Below are 16588 nucleotides of genomic sequence, written 5' to 3'. Positions count from 1 at the left end.
ACAGCGGGTGTCCCTTGGGGCAGGGATGCTAAACCCCCCTGGGGTCCAAGGCCTCCGGGTGTGTACCCCAGCTCTCCCGTGTGTTTTTAGCACCTGTCAAGGCAGCAGCACCCACAGGAGGAACGACGTGGAGGCGAGCAGGCAGCAAGACCCGTGCAAATGCTCCCCAGGTCCGACCCTGACCCTCCGCAGAGCCCCCAAGCCATGGCTTTAGGCATGGCCACGGCCAGTCCCTGCTCCGGGACAGCCCACCCCGCCTCAGCAGCTCTCGGGGGCTGCACATCCCCATCTCAGGTGCAAAACCCTGGCTGCAGGACGGGTGCACCCACCCACGGTTACGCTGTGCCCGAAGCTGCTGTCCGGCACCAGCATCACCACGTTGCTGCAGCAGCAGCCACTAGAATCAGGGCTTTAGATCCGTTTTTAAAGTGTGGTTTCCTGAGCAGGATAAACCCTTCTCGGCCTTTTAATGGTGTTTGGGAGTCGGCTGCTCACGGAGGCACTACTGGGAACATCTGAAAGGTGGGAGGGGGTGATGAGGGACAGGCAGCAGTCCCGGAGCAGAGCCTGTGGCCCGCGCTGATTTGTACCGAGGCACATGGCTGGCCCCTGGTCACAGCCAGAGCTGTCACGCTGGTCCCCAGAACCAGCCTCAGCGACATTCATTGATGGGAGCGAAGCTGCCTGGGGCCTCCCAAGGGCTGGACAGGGCCCTGCTCTCCCCCAGGCAGAGGCGGGAGGACAGAGACCCTTGCTCACGGCATAGTCCCGCTGGCGAGGGGCCTGATCCTACAGCCCAGGGCCACGGGGCTGCCCCAAAACACGACCAGTCCCAACGTGGTTCTCCCAACTTGGTGACAGCGCCAGCCCAGTCCCACTGGGCTCCCCCGTGGCACCCAGCACCCACAAACTGCCCCTCTCGGGGGTACGGGGGACAAGGACACTTAAAGAAAAGTAACAACATATATACAGAAAGCGCTTGCAGGGAACCCCCGCCCCGCCAGCACCCAGCTCCCAGGGGATGCTATAGGTTGGTGATGTACACCTCCAGGCCGTTGGCCGCCGTCCTGGCAGAGGCTCGCTGGGACCCCCCCGCCCAAATGTCACCGACACTTTCGTAGAGGTTCTCGGGGGCACCCGGCTTCCCTGGCTTGTCCCGTTTCATCGCCTTCTTCCAGTTAACGTCTACGGCCTCGTAGTCCGGGTCGGGGCTACGGCCCTGAGCAGTCCAGGCTCTGTCATTGATGGACTCGTAGCAGGGGTCGGGGGGGCCTTGGGCTGCTGGGGGCCGGCATCCAGCCAGAGCACCCTCCTCCCGGCGGGGGGGCGGCCGCCCAGCACCCACCTCCCTCGCTGCCCTGGGGGATGATGCAGGGACTTGGGTTTTCTTCTTGGTGGCTTTGCACACCGTTGAGTACATCTCTTCCAGCTGCAGAAGGAAGGTGGGGGTTCAGGGGCAATCCCTGCCCAACACAGGGGATCCCCACGGCCGTGCCCGCCCCCCAGCTCCCCACAGCCCCCGGGAGGATCCTGGCAGCAGATTAACCTTTGGGGATCCCGCTTTTTGCACAACCCAGGGAGCCTTTTGCAGGGCACAGAGAGCAGCACCGTGGGCATTGCCCGCCCTCGGGGTCTCGGCTTCATCCTGCCCCCCCTAAAATCTCCACTGGAAATGCAGTAGCCTGATTTACACCCTGCTCCAAACACGGGTGGTACAGGGAGGCAGGACGTTACCTGCTCCCTCCCTGCCGTGTACCCCATCCCTGCCACCCCCCCAGAGCCGTACCTTCACCCGGGGGGCATCGCCTGCCCCCTCCCAGCACCGTGGGGCTGCGGGAGGCCCCGTCACAGCCCCATCCTGCACCTCCACAGGCACCGTCTTCTTCACCTTCCGGACACAGGCGTAATCGGCCGCCCCGTGCGCGATGCGTGGGGGGGACACCTGGGTGCTGGCGGGTGTGGGGGGCACTGGGCCATCCCCCCCCCCCACCGCCAGGCACTCATAGACGGTGTCCGGCACCGGCTTCCGCAGCGGGGTGAAGAGCAGGTTGGAGTAGGTCTGGTCGGGGGCCGGGGGTGCAGCTGGGGGCTCAGGGATCTGGGGCAGCTCACGGTGCAGGAGGACGCTGATGCCGGAGCTGTGCAGAGAGTCGGCAGCGGCGGGGGGGGCAGCGGGGCAGGGGAAATCCAGGCTGACCGGCCGCTGGGCTGTGGGGAGAGGAGAGGAGATGGGGGGGACAGGGGGAGATGGGGGAAAGGAAGGGAGATGGGGGGGACGAGAGGAGATGGGGGGACGAGAGGAGATGGGGGGAAGGAGGGGAGATGGGGGGGACACCAGGGGTGCAGCAAGCACTAACCCCTGCACTGGCACCGTGGCATGTGTGTGCGCACCACGATGCGCTCACCTAGGGGGTGCGGGGCCTGCGGGCACCTGCCAAGGGCCACTGACCTCCCCCCCCCACTTGATAGCCACTCACTGTCATCCCTGGCCTTCACCCGGTACAGCTCGTGCAGCTTCGTGTCCGACTTGCTGAGCGACCGCAGCTGCGTCTGCCTGAGCAGGGACTGAAACGGGGGCGGGGAACACGCACCCTCAGGCTCATGGCTGGGAGCTGGGGGGGCCTCAGAGCTCCCCCAGGGTTGATCCTGCTCCCCACCAGCACGCGCTTACCTCGTCCACCAGCTTCACCCCGTCCGGAGGGATCTTCTTCTTCCTGCCCTTGCTGTGGGGAGAAGTGGGGCTGAGCCTGAGGCGATGAGTGGGTGCCCCAGGACCCCGACCTGGCCATGAGGGGCATCGGTGGAGTGGCCCCCAAACCCCCAACCCTGCTCCTTCACCAGCCCTGCAGCAGGCTCTGTGCTGGCTGGGGGGCAGAGCGGGGGGTCTCGATTGCATCCTGCACCCCACTGAGCTGTGCTGGGCACCACTGTCATCACCCTTGGCATCACCCGTCCTGCCCACCCTGCTCACGGCTCAGCCCTCTCCAGGCTGCTCCCGCGAGGCCTTCGGGCGCGGGGGGTATGATGGGGGTGGGGGCAGCGAGGCACAGGGGTGCAGGATCAGGCCCAGGCAGACTTGCATTGGGGCTGCGGCTGGGGGTTGGGGGTGAGACGAGCAGCAGATCTCAGAGGTCCCAGCTCAGGCACATGGAGGGGGGGAGTCTCCACCTGAAGCCACCATTGGGCCACCAAGGGGTCCCCAGCCCCATCCCCAGGCCCGGGAGGGAAAGTGGAGGGGCCGCGGGCAGCACGTACCGTCTGCAGGCAGCGCACAGAGCGCCCAGGTAGATCAGGACACCCAGCAGGGCCAGGGCAGCGCCGGCTGGCAGCAGCGGGGTCCGCGCCAGCCCCTCGCCACCGGCTGCAGCCATGGGGGAACTGCTGGCAACACCGCTGCGGGGCCAAGCTCTGGGGAGAGAAAACACCAGCTGGGGTGCAACTGGGTGCTGCTGGGCTCACCATGGCATGGGACGGTGATCCGCGGCACCCGGGGTTCACTGGGGGTCCCGCAGCGCAGCCCCCCCCCCCCCCCCCCGGGGCAGGGGGTCTCTCTGGGTGCTCTGGAGGGGGATGTGAACTGGGGTGGCCATTTTCTGGCCAGTTGCTGCCCTCGCCGGGGCTGTCACGCCGCCTCCAGCGCTCTGCCCAGCGGCGGGTGCTCTGCCACCCCCTAGGAAAAATTTCAGATTTCATTTGCCTTTGAAAAAGAACAAAACCAACAAACCCAACAGGATTCAAGTTCCAAAGTCGCCACCAAGACGTTGAAAAGGGGACGCTCAGGGGCCCTGAAAACCCTCCGGAGAGATCCCAAAAGGGTCAGTGTGCTTCCTGGGGACACCGGGACACTGCCCCGGGCTGCGGGATGGGGGTGACACCGCTCCCCAGTGCGGGTTGTGGGGTGGCCCAGGCAGGACGGGCAAAGAGATGACTCAGCTTCCCGGAAATGGGGTGAGCTTCAGCCTCGCAGCCACCTCACCCTCCTTGCACCCCAGGCTTGGCAGCACACACCGGGACACCCTCATCTTCCTCTCTGCCTCCAAGCCCCATCCACCCGTGCCACGAGACCTGCGGAGTCACCGGGTAGAGAATCCCGGGTGGGAGCGACGGTGCCGCCGGCATCCCCGCTGTCCCCCTGTTCGCAGCGCCGTGCACGGTGAGCTCCCGGGGGGCTGAGCCCAGCCCAGCCCTGCAAACCCCCCCATAATGTTTCTGCTCACCCAGGAACCCGAGTCGCTCCCCGCAGCGTCCCAGCACCATCCGTGCTTGGGCTGGGAGCTGCAGGATCGTAACCAAGCACCAGCCGGGCCGGCTCGTCGGCACACACGGACCCGACGCCTCCTCTGCCACCACGACCCGGTTCTGCAGCCACTCTGTGCTGTGACACGAGAGCAGAAAATGCTCGACTTTTCGACTGCTTTCCACTGCCTAAAGAAAAAGCTGTGCCTTGCCCACAGCCAGCCCTCTTCCCTGTGCCTTACTGAAGGAAAAAGGTCCTCCCCTGCAAACCCTGGCAGCGGCAAGGCCAGAGCAAGCGGTGCAGGGCGTGAAGGGAGCCTGACACAAAGAGCAGACACTCCCCAGCTCATCAGGATCCAGCACCTTTCCCAGGGGGCCACCCCATTTCATCGTCCCTGTCCCTGCTCAGCCGTCAGCAAAGCCCGAAGCCAAAGCTGACACCACTTCACCTGTGCCGATGGCGAGACGGCGGCTGCTGCTCCCCGCTCCGCACAAGCCCAGCTCTGCACACGCCCCACCCCGCTCCCCCAAAAAGGCTGCTGTGCTACCGGAGATGTGCACACCAGCACCCGGAAAACGCCTGCTCTGAAGGGAGACTGAGGCAGTTCCCAGCACTGGAGTAAAGCATGGCTCAAAGAAGCCACAGTAACTGGTCCAGACTGGGCCGGGGCAGAGTCGCCAGGAGGGACTGGGCTGGCACAGCCCAGCAGGACGGTTTCTGAGGTGCCGTGGGGCATGCTGAGCGCCTCGTACTCACCCTCTTACATCTCTTAATGCGGATGACAAAGCTCAGAGGGGCTGCGGTGAGAAGCCACCCCACCTCGCATCAACCTCAGGTGCTACAGCAGCCGCAGCCCCACGGCGAGCGGGGAGCCCTGTGCCCAGGGAGGGACCGGCCTCGCTCCCCCGCACCCTGTGTCACACGGCAGCATCTTCGGCGCATCTTTGTCCCAGTATAACCAGCAGGTCTCTGCCCACTTGTAGCACCCTTTTATCTGAGAACTTCCCACGCCTTTGGAAATTTCCCTGACTGAAGACTTAACCCCTGAAGAACGATTATTTCAACGCGGAAACTGAGACAGAGAGGTTTTTGGGGACTAACTGGGCTGGACAGACTGGCTTAGATCAGAGCTGGGAAGGGAAGGCTGTTCCCTCTCCAACGATGTTTTAATTAGACAACTCTGCTTTTCTGTCTGAGCATACATTAATTATACGGATTACCTGCAACGCGGGCAGGCGCTTTAGAGAGTCCTCGCTGAACTTGTTTAGCTCATTAGAGCGACAGGACAGAGGCTGCAGGAGCGACTGCCTTCGGGCCAGAACTGAGCAGGCTCTGAGGTTTAGCAGACCAAATTATAACGAGGTACGATGGCCGGGAGCTGGTGTCATGTCAGAATCAAAGTGCGAGCTTTTAGCACGTGGAGGCAGGCACACATGGGGCAGCTTATCCCACAGCGGGTGGATTTTCCATCCCTGGAGTTTTAAGATTGAAGAATGAAGGGAGAGGCTTCCTAAATCGAAATTAATAGAGAGAAATTCTTCTGACCCACTTTCTGTTGTGGAGGAGGTCAGTGGTTGCTCCTGTTTTGACCTCTAAAACTGCTGAGTGCACGCTCTTTCAGGCTCAACAGTCACCGGGAGAAGCCACTTCTTGGGACAAGACGTTGGTTCTCACAGAATTACAAATTTGAGAGGAAAACCCAGTGCCTGACTGAAGCCGCTCAGGTAGGACTGAGCAGGTTTGCAAGGCAAAGTCTCAAACAGACCTTCTGAAAGGTACACCTGAATTCTCTGCCAATAAAGGTATTGATCTCCCAGTCCCGGGGCAATTCTCCGGGGCAGGAGACTCGGCAGACGGCATTTTGCAACGCGCTGGCTCCGCAAGCCAAGATGGCTTTGAAGATGGGAGCAGCCACAGCCGTTGCGTGTGACGCACACCCCCAGCCCACCGAGGAGGGAATAACTCCCTTCTGCGATACCTGAGCACGGGCACTGTAAGTGCCGTCGGTTTGTTACTCCAGGACGTGGGAGATTTTTTTGTGACTCCTACAAGAGACGCAAGTTTCTCATCTGGGCTTCATGAAAACAAGATTAAATTTACTGTAAAATTAAGTTCTGCTGCTGTTCATTTTGCCCGGCCTCTGATTCATCTACCCAGATAAAACCACACAGAGTGCTCAGCTCAGACGAGAAGAAAGTCTATGAAACTACTAAAAGCGTATTTGCAAGAAACCAGGACAAACATTACAAGCTGATTTCCATCAGCGATTGCGAACACGGCTGCAGCAAACGCAGCTCAGGTACCCAGGGGAGTTGTACTGAAAAAAAGTCCCAAGAAGCAGAAGTAGATCTTTTTTTCTTTTCAGTTGTGAAAAACGAAAGCCCCATAACAGTTAGTCAACAACACTGAAGCTGCCCTAGAGCACAGGATGCAATTAATAAATTTGAAGATTATTTCAAATACAAAGCAGGCACGAGATCTTGCCCACTTGAGTCGCATTTCTGGAGTGGGAGGGAGAGATTTCATGGTCAAACTCCTATGGAGGCACTTCATTTAGAAAGGACCAATATTTCCGAACGCCAGACCCAAACGTCACAAAACTTGGATGCACGCTTCCAATTACAGTCCTGCTCGCTAGTCATATGCTGGAGTGGTTTTTGAGAAAATATAATACAAAAACCTTAAGGTAAGCGACCTGCCTGCTCACACCATGTGGCTTTGGTCAAGGCTGACATCATTTCAGCATTTTTCTTTCTTCCCACCCTTCTGCAATTGCTGGAAATGCACTCACTTGGGCAGAGAAGTGCATTTCTAAGCAGAAATCGAGAACCTGCTAGAGAGATTTTCTGCAGAGCTGAGCTGCAGCAAGACACAGGCTCTGGCGAGCCCCCGGTGCTGCAGTTATGGGAAGTCAGATCCAAAATACAGGATGGGTGTAGCAAGGAGGTACATGTTTTCTCGAGAATCACCTGCCTACCAGAGTGGTTTTCTTGCCACAGATTCAGTAGTTTTACACAATTTCAGGTTTAGAGAGGACAGCGTTGCAGTGACCACACTCTCCCAAGCCTCCTCACCTGCAGCCAGGAGCTCAGCAGTTCCCCAAATCTAGTCCCAAGACTGCAGTCCCCCTCCCTACAGACAACTGGAAATTTTTCTGTTGAAAAAACCAATACCCCCACACCTCTGAACTCAACAACTCATCCACCACAAAAGTAACCGGTTCCCCCTCAACCTCTAGATTCGAGCCATGGGACCCCAGCAGCGTTGCCAAGCTCCAGCACCTTTTCTTCCTTTTTAAGCCCACAAAGCCTGCAGCCCTCCTTGCAGCCACCTGGAAGTTTAACCCAGCTGATGCTTCCCCGCTGCAGCACAGGAATCCTGCCTGTCCAGTCTAGCTAGCTGCAACAGCATCTCCGACAACGCTGCCATTTCTATATAGATCAGGGTTTCTTTTTTAAAAATAAAAAGTCTTTTTCAACCCCTGGTTTAGTTGCAGACACCCAGGTTTGCCGGGCGAGAAAGTGAACGCTACTTACTTTGCAAATTCAAAAGCTGGTGAGCGTGAAGCGCAGGGATCCGATCATGCTCTCCTCCTCACCAGCCAACCTGGAGAATTTTCTTTTATCCGGCGGTTATTCCTAATTAGGCATTCCCGAACATTTCAAACATCTTGATCTGAGCTCTCCCGCTCCTCTTCAGCCCCTAGAGCAGGCAGCTCTGAGCAGACACCGTGCAGCGCACACCACAGCTCGCTTCCTGGCCCGTCGGGGTGGCTGCTGCACCCAAGGGGAGGCTGGGTTTCTCCCCGCCTTGGCTGCGAGCTCACGGCGCTGCAGCCGGGCTCCGCAAGCTCCCGGCACGCAAGAGCACCCTCTGCCGCGCTCCGCTCCCCACCCAGCTGGTTTTGGTGCCAGCTCTCTATCCGCGGGGCAAGAGAAGGAAAGAATGGGTTGCCACAGATCATCATTACCTTGCAAATGAACAACACCTTACAAGGAGAGAGGGGAAAAAAAAAAATAAAAACCAACTTTATTCACCAGGGACGTGAACTGTCTGGGGTGGGAGGCAGCGGCCGCCTGAATAGGACACAAGTGAGGGTGTGGAAATCCCAAGGAAAGGTCAAAATATGATTCAGCTGAGACCCAATTCTCAAAGAGATGATGGTGTTAAATAGTGTCAGAGCACAGAACAAACCCAAGAAATTTCCCTGCCCAGCTCGGCTCAGCACTCCTGGGCCACTTCAGCGAGCACCCATGCTAAGCTGGGCACATTAATCCTCATCACCACTCAACACTTGAGTGTGGGAAACAAACAGTCATTTGTGAGGGAAGGGCACTGAGCAACCATTGTTAAACCCAGTGCACGGAGAACACAAATTAGGAACAATGAAGATAGCACGGCCAATGCAGTTCGAAACCGAGGGACGCTGAAGTGCTCACGGCAGCCCACGCCACCTTCACACCCACACCGTGCCCGTCCCAGCGGCACCCGAGCGCCTTCCAGGAGGAGAAGTCACTCAAACAGGTTTTCTGAAGACGTTCATCTTGTTTACTTTTGCTGTTGCTGTGTTTTCTGAGGTGTGTCTGCAGCAATGCTGAATCCCACACGACTCGAACAACTCTGATCCTATCTCCTTCAGCCTCAGATTTTCTGACCCTGCAAGGAGGTGCAGCCCTGCCCAGGCTGACCGCTTTATAAGTTTATTAGGAAGAGATTAAAAAAAAAAAAAAAAAGGTGGTACTAAAGGAGCAAAACTTTTCGTCAGAAAAATGACTCGCAGAATAAAAGGAAATCAACTTCTTAAATTAAGAAAAAAATGTGTCCTTAAGATACTGGCATGAAATTGCAAACAAATTTTCTTTTAAAAAGCAATTACAATGTACAAGTCCCACCAGAAACAGAGTCTGATGAAACCACCATCTCCTCTGGGGCAAGGACTGGCTGCCAGACGCAGAATATAACCTAGGGGAGAAGGCATCCTCTCTGTGCAGAGACTCTCCCGGCTGCAGAGCAGGGCACTGCCCGCCTGGCCTGCTGCCAGCACAGCCTGAACCCTCCCGCAGAGGGGGCTGCACGGGGCGGGGGGGGGCGCACCCAGCCCTCCCGAGCTCTGCGCTCAGCCGGGGCGAGGCCCACCTGCATCTGCATCTCGAGGTTTTTTAAGAAAAGGACCCATGTTCAGCGAGCTATCTAGGACAGAAAAACTCAAGTAACGATGGCAAAAATGACATGGTGCCCTGCGGAGTCGTCCCTAGCTAGGAGGTTTGGGAATCCGTTACTCTGCTGTCTTATACCCCCAGCTTTGGCACTCTACTTGTGGAACCACGCAGCTTTCCATGCCAAGTCAATGAGTTGGGCTATAGCATGTCCTAGGGATACTCTTACAGTCAAACTGATGAAATCTGACGCTTGAGGCCACTAGGACCCACCTCCAAGCTGCCAGTTTTCTGTCTATTCATTACGCTACGGCTATAAGGAACTGCTCCCCAAAAAAACGGAGTTATCAGATAAATCCCATAGCAAAAAACAGAAGGTAGAGAGCAGCTGAAGCAATTTGCTGTTGTTTTCACCCAGCACAAGCCTTTTCTGCTTCACCGGAATGTGCTCAGGATCCTGCCTCCGCTTGCGTTCGTTGGTTGGCTGCAAACACAAGCCACAGTTGATGGCAGGATGTGGGGCTCTCAAAGCCCCTCCCCAGCTGGTTCGTAGCCAGCAGTGGCATCCCCGAGCAGCTACCGACTCTGGATGGAGCTGCCACCGCAGCGGTAACAGAGGGAAGAAGTGTGCAAGAGAGCAGAGAATCGTATTTCTTGTAGCTAGTCCTTCTACAAGGCTCAGGCTTATGGAATGCTTCCAGGGCTGGACAGATGTGTGCTCCCCCCCACCTCCCAGCTGAGCTCAGAAGCATCTAGTTTTAGAAACCGCTGCTTTTCAGCCCAGTTTTTAGGCTGGGCAGCCTGAGGCCCAGAGGAGCAGGATGGCTCACCCAGGCTCTGAGGCCACGAGCACGGGGGCTGGCTAGAAGGACAATCGCTGCAGTCAAACGCCTTCCTCGGAGACTAGAACTCAGTCATCTTCTTATGCGTGTCTGCCTTCTTCTGCTCCCGCTGCAGACTGGCTTCCTGGGCCTGCAGCTGCCCCAGCTGTTTGTGGGCATTAGCCAGCTTCTCCTCCAGCTGAGCTGTAGCAACGCTGTGCCTGAAAGCAAAAAGCATTACGGCAATGTCATCCCGCAGGATAAGATCAAAGGCCTGTCACCAGCCCAGGAGGGTTTGCCTTTTCCTGTGGGATTAGCACAAGTGACTTGCTGGAAGCCAGGAAGAACCTGATGCTCAGCACAATCTGGGCTAGAAAATGTCCTCCTGTGATGGTCGACAGCAACGCTCAGAGACGGGCATGAGAAGGAAAGGACTCCAGTACCTTTCCTCTGAGAGCTCCTCTTGTCACAGCCTGAATTCCAGCCAAAGGACCTCAAACACATCTGCCAGTGTCCAAGCTGGTCTGAAGCACCTCCTAAAGTCTCTCCCCTCCACTTCCCCTTAGGTCTCACCCAGATTATGTTTCACTTGTTCCTCCCACACCTCATTTCAAGCCCCCCCTTCCCAGAAGCGCCCAGAATTCATCCTGCAGTCCCAAAGAGCATGTTTTCCTACCGTCCAACGTTGCGTGCCAGGGCCTGCTGGATTCCTCTGATATCCTTCTGCGTCTGTTCAATCTTCTCCATCGTCTGGAAGAGGCGGACGCTCAGGGCCTTCTTGGTGCTCTTGCTAGCGTGGTAGATCTCTTTGCTGTTCCTCTCGGGCAGTGCCATCCCTCCAGCCTTCTCCCCACTGCTCTTCCCTCGCAGTTTCTCATTCAAAAAGTCAAATACGTTGCGGGGAGGCTTACGGCTGCCCCCAGGCGATTGTCCAGAGCTGTTTCCCTTCGCTCGGCATTTCCTTGACCTGTCTGGGTCCAGCTTCCCCTGTTTCTTCTTCTGAAGCACCTCAGCACACTGGTCGAGGGACTTCCCCCGAGGAAGTACCACAGCCTGCACCGGCTCCACACGGCCCTCAGCGTTCTTCCCTAACCCTGAGGAGAGACAGCAAGAGATTACTGCAAGTGAGGACAATTGCCCTCTACAACTCCCTGAAAGGAGGGTGCAGAGAGGGGGGATGAGTCTCTTGACCCAAGGAACAAGCGCCAGGACAAGAGGGAATGGCCTCAAGCTGTGCCAGGGCAGGGTCAGACTGGCTCTTAGGAAGGATTTCTTTGCAGAAGGGGTTGTTGGGCGTTGGAATGGGCTGCCCAGGGCAGGGGGGGAGTCCCCATCCCTGGAGGGGTTGAAGAGTCGGGTTGACCCAGCGCTGAGGGATCTGGTGGAGTTGGGAACGGTCAGGGTGAGGTTCATGGTTGGACTGGAGGAGCTTCAAGGGCTTTTCCAACCGAGATAATTCAGTGATTCTGTGACATCCCCTCTCCGAGTCACCTCCCACCACAAGCTCACGCCAACAGTCACAAGCTTAGAACAAGAAAACAGGCTTTTGAGGTACAGAAAGCCATAACTACCACCCAAGGTAAGGGCAGCAGCAAAGGCCACAGCACGGTGGATGCAGATGCTACGACAGGAGCCTTCTACAGCAGAAGAAACGTGATAAAAAGCCCGAGGCCATTCATCAGGCCAGTTTCTGTGAAACTAGGTTCAGCCTCACAGTCTCAGCTTCTCAAGCCAGGTTCTTCTTAAAACTGGTTTGGTTCCTCTGGGAGAACTAGAGATGAATGCAAGTAGCAGATTGCCCTCCTAAAGCCCCCAAGGCTCAATACAATTTGTGTAGTGAGAAGCTAGTTCAGCAGGCTTTGAAGTCTGCGTCTAGAGCCAGGAGATGCTTTAACACAGACATCAGAAGCTTCGTAGATCAGTTCCCTTCTACCTGAAGCCTTTGAACATCTCATACAACAGTTCTCACGGCTTTAATCATGAACTTGACCATGGTTCCAAATGCCTCCCATTTTTGCTATTACCATACAAGGGTTGGTGCACACATACGCCTGTCCTTCGATTAAATAAGTTATCCCTTCTTGATTAAATAAGTTATCCCTTCTCGCCTTCTAACACGGCTGGGATTCATCACACTGCTTGAGCCTCATCTAACTGGCCCTTCAGAAAAGTTCTAGCTTCATCCAAAATCTTGTTTTTCTTAACTAGTTTTAGGATCCATCGAGGCAGTCAGGCTCTCACAGCCCCAGGACCACCTTCTCCCCTCACCTTTTCCAAACTCGTATCCCATCTGAACGAGCAGTTTGGAGCCGATACCACGAGTATGGGCTTCCCAGCCACCGAAAGAGGAACTGCACGCCGGAGTCCATTCCCCGTTCTCGGGAACTCCCGAATCTATCACTGTGACACAGAAGAGATGAATCAGTGAAACACAGAAACAAAGCTGCTACACAAAACCTTCCTCTGGGGCACCCCCACAGCACGAAAACCCCTCACGAGGCAGTACAATATACTTCTCCTACCCTAGAGCCATTTGCCTGCTCCTCCAGCCTTACTTCGTTCCTTCTGAGCTCTCACCTTTTATGAACACTGCATAGCGAGTCACTTAAATGGGAGACCTCACTTGATTTAATGCACATACCATCTCACAGTTCCAGGCAAAATCATCCAGATGTTTTTACACTTCCTTTCCTTCCTTCTAGGATGGTGATACAGGCTGACACATACCGTCAGGGTACGGTGTTTGGCACAGTGGCATGTAATCCTTCTTCTGCGCCTCCAGCTCATGTCTTTGGTACGAGACTCCTCTAGGCCACAATGCTAATTTTCTCTTATTAGGATCCAATAATCTCTATTATCCTAAATTAAAGAGCTCTAGGACACAACTTTGTCCCTGTGATGTAACTGTGGCCCTAGCACAGGGACAGTGCTGTGTAATCTCAAAGAAGTCACTTGGGCTCTCTCTGTGTCAGCTTTCAATAGCAAAACAGGGCATGGCAGCTCCTGCAACCTCATTGAGGCACTGGAAGGACCAAACACTCACAAGTTCTGGGGTCTCGTGTGCCCTGGAGCTGCACGGAGCTCCCAGAGGTGCAGAGTCTCCTAATTCTCTTATTAGCTCAACCCAGCCAGGCGCATGAGAAACAGACTCGGAGCCTGGGACTCAGCTCTAAAATATCACACCCTCTTCTTTCATGTGTAGGAAGTTCCCATGGAAACCACCAACCCTCATTAGCCCAGTAATTTGCATAAAACAAATATTTTAGCTTGCAATTGTAACATAATAGCTAATTACTGTTCTCTATCTTTCAGCAACGTATAAAGAGATTAGCTACTCTTTCATCAGAGGTGAGACACTTATAATGAAAGCTCTAGGAGACTAATTCAGTAGCTCCCAGAGAAGGGCAGACCTAGATCACAAGTCACTTTTGCTCACGCCGTCCCCACTCTCTCACCTTTAGCATAACCAGAATCATCAACGCTGTCGTCATCAGACTCGGCAGATTCGGCACCATCTTCGCTTCGCAGTGGGGGAATGACGCTGTCTCCTTCCACAACAGCTTCCTTGAGCAGCAGGGAATCAAACTTCACAGTGTAGTAACCACTGTCGATGTCTACAGAAGGAAAAACAAGGAACAAGAGTTCCAGTAAGTCTCCAATGTGCAACTGGCAGAGGGATTTCTAAAACAGAGGTAGCTCCAGTGGAGCACAATGGGAGAGGGGCAAGGCCCAATGTTTTAAAAAATTCTGGTTTTTCTTTATGCTTTAGATTTCTGTCTGGGAGGGAGAAGCACCCACCGCCATGAAAAGCTCTTTCCACAACGCCTGTGTTGATACTTAAAGGTTTATTTCTAAAAATGAAGAAAGATGGGCTGCTGAGGAATGGAATTAAAGAGAAGTTAGACTTGCTCCCCTCTGACCTAATAATAGTCAAAGAAAAATGGAAACAGAGCCTAAACCCTCACCCTTCCCAGGACTCGGGAAAGTCGGTATCAGCAGCTGACGGGCAGGGCCAGCTCCCCTGGCTTTTGTTTAAACAAGAGCAGATTATTGCAATTCTAATCTAATATGCATGCAAATCCCTGCAATACTTGCCTCTTCCCTTTCGGTGCAGTTAATGTAATCATTTCCTTCCCACATTCCTGCTCTTATGTCTCCTTTTTGTCTAACACTCTCCTCTTTCCTAGTCTACTCCCTGCCCAAGCCTGACAAAATTCAGATCATTTTGTCAGCTACGTCAAGATTTTCAGTTTAGGGATGCAGCTACATAGTTAATGTTTTTCTACCATTAGCCAAAATAGTCAAGTTTTACATTCACTTAAGCATCAGCCTTCGTTTTCCACACTGAATCCCGGCTCAAGCCCGACTCACCGGTAATTTTTGCCGTGTACCATATCCCATCGCTGTGTTTCGCCAGGCAGGCTGAGCCCACCTCCAGCGCGCTCAGGTTGGGCTCCTGAAATGGCTGAAGCTCTTCCACAGAGACCACCTGGCCATGCGAAAACCTGCCCGGGAGGGTGGAAGAGGAATTATCGCTACCTCACTTGAGCAGGCTTTCAATAAAAATTCCTTCCTTCTTTAAATGCAAATGAGTTGTCAGTGGTGATGAATCCTCACCAGTAATTATGGAAGTTTTATCGTGCGTTATTTCAATTACACAACTTATTCATTTTTCATCTTAAACGTATTATTTGTGTCACGTAACAAAGAATCCATCCCACCCCAGAGAATTAAGCTCTCCTTGCTAGTGACACATCCAGTAAAAAAGTTCACAGGTCCTTTGAGATAAACAGGACCACACAGACACACAGGTCTCTACTCCAACCTCCTGCTCCAAGCACAACCAACTTCAAAGACCAATCAGGTTGCTCAAGACCTTACCTAGTTAAATTCTGAAGATCTCCAAAGATGAGATCTCCAAAGGAGACTCTACAGCCTCTCTGTGCAACTGGAATGTATGCACTATCAACAGACAACCTTTGGTGTTTTATTTTAAAATACTTAATCAGTTATTAATTTAGCCACTTGAATGTAAAATCTCTCCAACCTTCCCATGGGATTTTCCATTTCATCTCTGTATTAGCTAAAGAAAACAGCCAAACTGATGTCACTGTTTACCATAACACATTTTCAAAACATAAACAAAGGCAAACTTTCATTGGGTGAAAAAGCCAAACATGGTACTTTCAGAGGAGGTTTATCCCTTTGAACCACAAGGCCTTTAGCTACAGGAAGGACATAAACCCCCTCCCACCCCTTTTTCTTTTTTACCGACAGTTCTCTTTAAATCTGCATTTGTCATCCAAGAAGAACGGGCACGGCTTCAGAGACTTGTGAGTTGGATAGAGGTACAACACTCTGACTCCTGCACTGCCGTCTTCCAAGTCCTCTGTCCCCACAATCATGGCATTATGGTACTCCAGGGTCCCCCAAGAACTGTAGTAGGGGGCTTTAACCTTCATCCCGCTTAATTCCTCCTCCTCCTCCTCTCTGTCAGACTCCTCCTCTTCGCTGTACTTTGATTCATTTTTGTCATCAGTTTCTTCATCTCTCTTTGATACCTCGCTGTTATCAGCTGAAGGCTTCTCCTCAGTTCCAAGCTCAGCAATGGCCTCCTTAAAAGCAGCATACTCCACATCTTGGGCAGAACTGTCTGGGTTGGTGTCCTGCTCCAGACCTGGGGAGGAGGAGGAGGAAGCATTTGTATCTAAAGTAGCCAGAAGTTTGCTCTTTTTAACAGACACCAGGCTGGATTCAGTCAGTTCTATCAGCTGCTTTAAATCTTCCTGCAACTGAATCAAGTCCGACTGCTGCGATGGGTCCAGGCCTGCCCCTAAAGCCAGCTCCACTTGCTGCAGCTGGGCATTATAGGTCTGAATGGCTGCTTCCAGACTCTCTTCATCCATTATCAGCAAAATAAAGGTGTGTTTAACTGTGTCCTTTCCGGGAACTCAGAACATACTCAAAGAGTTTACTTAAGATGAGCAACTTTTTGAATAACAAGCCCTTGTCCGCAGAAGCTACCATCTACCCCGCCGTCGCGCTTCTTCCCTCGGAAGTAACCAGGCCGATGCTCCTGCAGCAAAGAGGTGGCGAAAGGCGATGAGAGAGCCCGAGGAGAGGCCAGGTCCTGCCCTCCCCCACCACGGCGCCTACCGGAGCCCACCGGGCCCACGCACGTCACCACTTCTCCCGTAGCTTGGACACTCGCGGCGCGATCCCTCCACCACGGGGCTGGCAGCAACTCCCCAACCTGACCCTGCCAAGGCCGCCCCACTCACCCCTCAGCTCCCCCTTCCCCTACAGCGCCGCCGCCATGACACCCCGCCAACTTCCGGTCTCCAGGCCGCCCACTTCCGGCTTCCCTACCAACG

At 54.6% G+C, this 16588-nt stretch overlaps 2 protein-coding genes across 3 annotated transcripts; both read right to left on the bottom strand.

Annotated features, from left to right (window-relative positions):
* Positions 1-951: 951 nt before the first annotated feature.
* LIME1 (Lck interacting transmembrane adaptor 1) lies at positions 952-7972 on the bottom strand. Of its 2 annotated transcripts, none has more exons than XM_074888139.1 (6): positions 7774-7972; positions 3256-3408; positions 2672-2723; positions 2478-2565; positions 1787-2208; positions 952-1429 (listed from the first exon to the last, which is right to left on the bottom strand). In XM_074888139.1, the coding sequence occupies exons 2-6, from the start codon at positions 3369-3371 to the stop codon at positions 1025-1027; spliced, it is 1083 nt and encodes a 360-aa protein (XP_074744240.1). In that variant the 5' UTR covers positions 3372-3408; positions 7774-7972; the 3' UTR covers positions 952-1024. The 2 variants fall into 2 exon arrangements, with proteins under 2 accessions (XP_074744240.1, XP_074744241.1); XM_074888140.1 differs by lacking the exon at positions 7774-7972 and adding an exon at positions 4686-4706.
* Positions 7973-8237: 265 nt separating this feature from the next.
* On the bottom strand, positions 8238-16546 carry ZGPAT (zinc finger CCCH-type and G-patch domain containing). The gene is made up of 7 exons (XM_074888247.1): positions 16496-16546; positions 15486-16290; positions 14586-14719; positions 13670-13828; positions 12483-12614; positions 10891-11308; positions 8238-10435 (listed from the first exon to the last, which is right to left on the bottom strand). Exons 2-7 carry the CDS (start codon positions 16118-16120, stop codon positions 10297-10299), a joined length of 1617 nt encoding a protein of 538 aa, XP_074744348.1. The 5' UTR covers positions 16121-16290; positions 16496-16546; the 3' UTR covers positions 8238-10296.
* Between the last annotated feature and the right edge of the window lie 42 nt (positions 16547-16588).

This window comes from Strix uralensis, chromosome 18 (genome assembly GCF_047716275.1).
Source record: "Strix uralensis isolate ZFMK-TIS-50842 chromosome 18, bStrUra1, whole genome shotgun sequence".
In the NCBI taxonomy this organism is placed as follows: Eukaryota; Metazoa; Chordata; class Aves; order Strigiformes; family Strigidae; genus Strix; species Strix uralensis.
This window is presented reverse-complemented; position numbering and strand designations above follow the sequence as displayed.

Excerpts from the sequence above, each read along its gene's own strand:
- LIME1 (XM_074888139.1), bottom strand. The coding sequence starts at position 3,371 with ATGGCTGCAGCCGGTGGCGAGGGGCTGGCGCGGACCCCGCTGCTGCCA. Across the intron at positions 2,209-2,477 it reads GGTGAAGGCCAGGGATGACA|CCCAGCGGCCGGTCAGCCTG; the intron begins GTGAGTGGCTAT and ends CTCTCCCCACAG. Across the intron at positions 1,430-1,786 it reads GCGATGCCCCCCGGGTGAAG|CTGGAAGAGATGTACTCAAC; the intron begins GTACGGCTCTGG and ends TTCCTTCTGCAG.
- ZGPAT (XM_074888247.1), bottom strand. The coding sequence starts at position 16,120 with ATGGATGAAGAGAGTCTGGAAGCAGCCATTCAGACCTATAATGCCCAG. Across the intron at positions 11,309-12,482 it reads GGGATACGAGTTTGGAAAAG|GGTTAGGGAAGAACGCTGAG; the intron begins GTGAGGGGAGAA and ends GTCTCTCCTCAG. Across the intron at positions 10,436-10,890 it reads CTGGCACGCAACGTTGGACG|GCACAGCGTTGCTACAGCTC; the intron begins GTAGGAAAACAT and ends TTTTGCTTTCAG.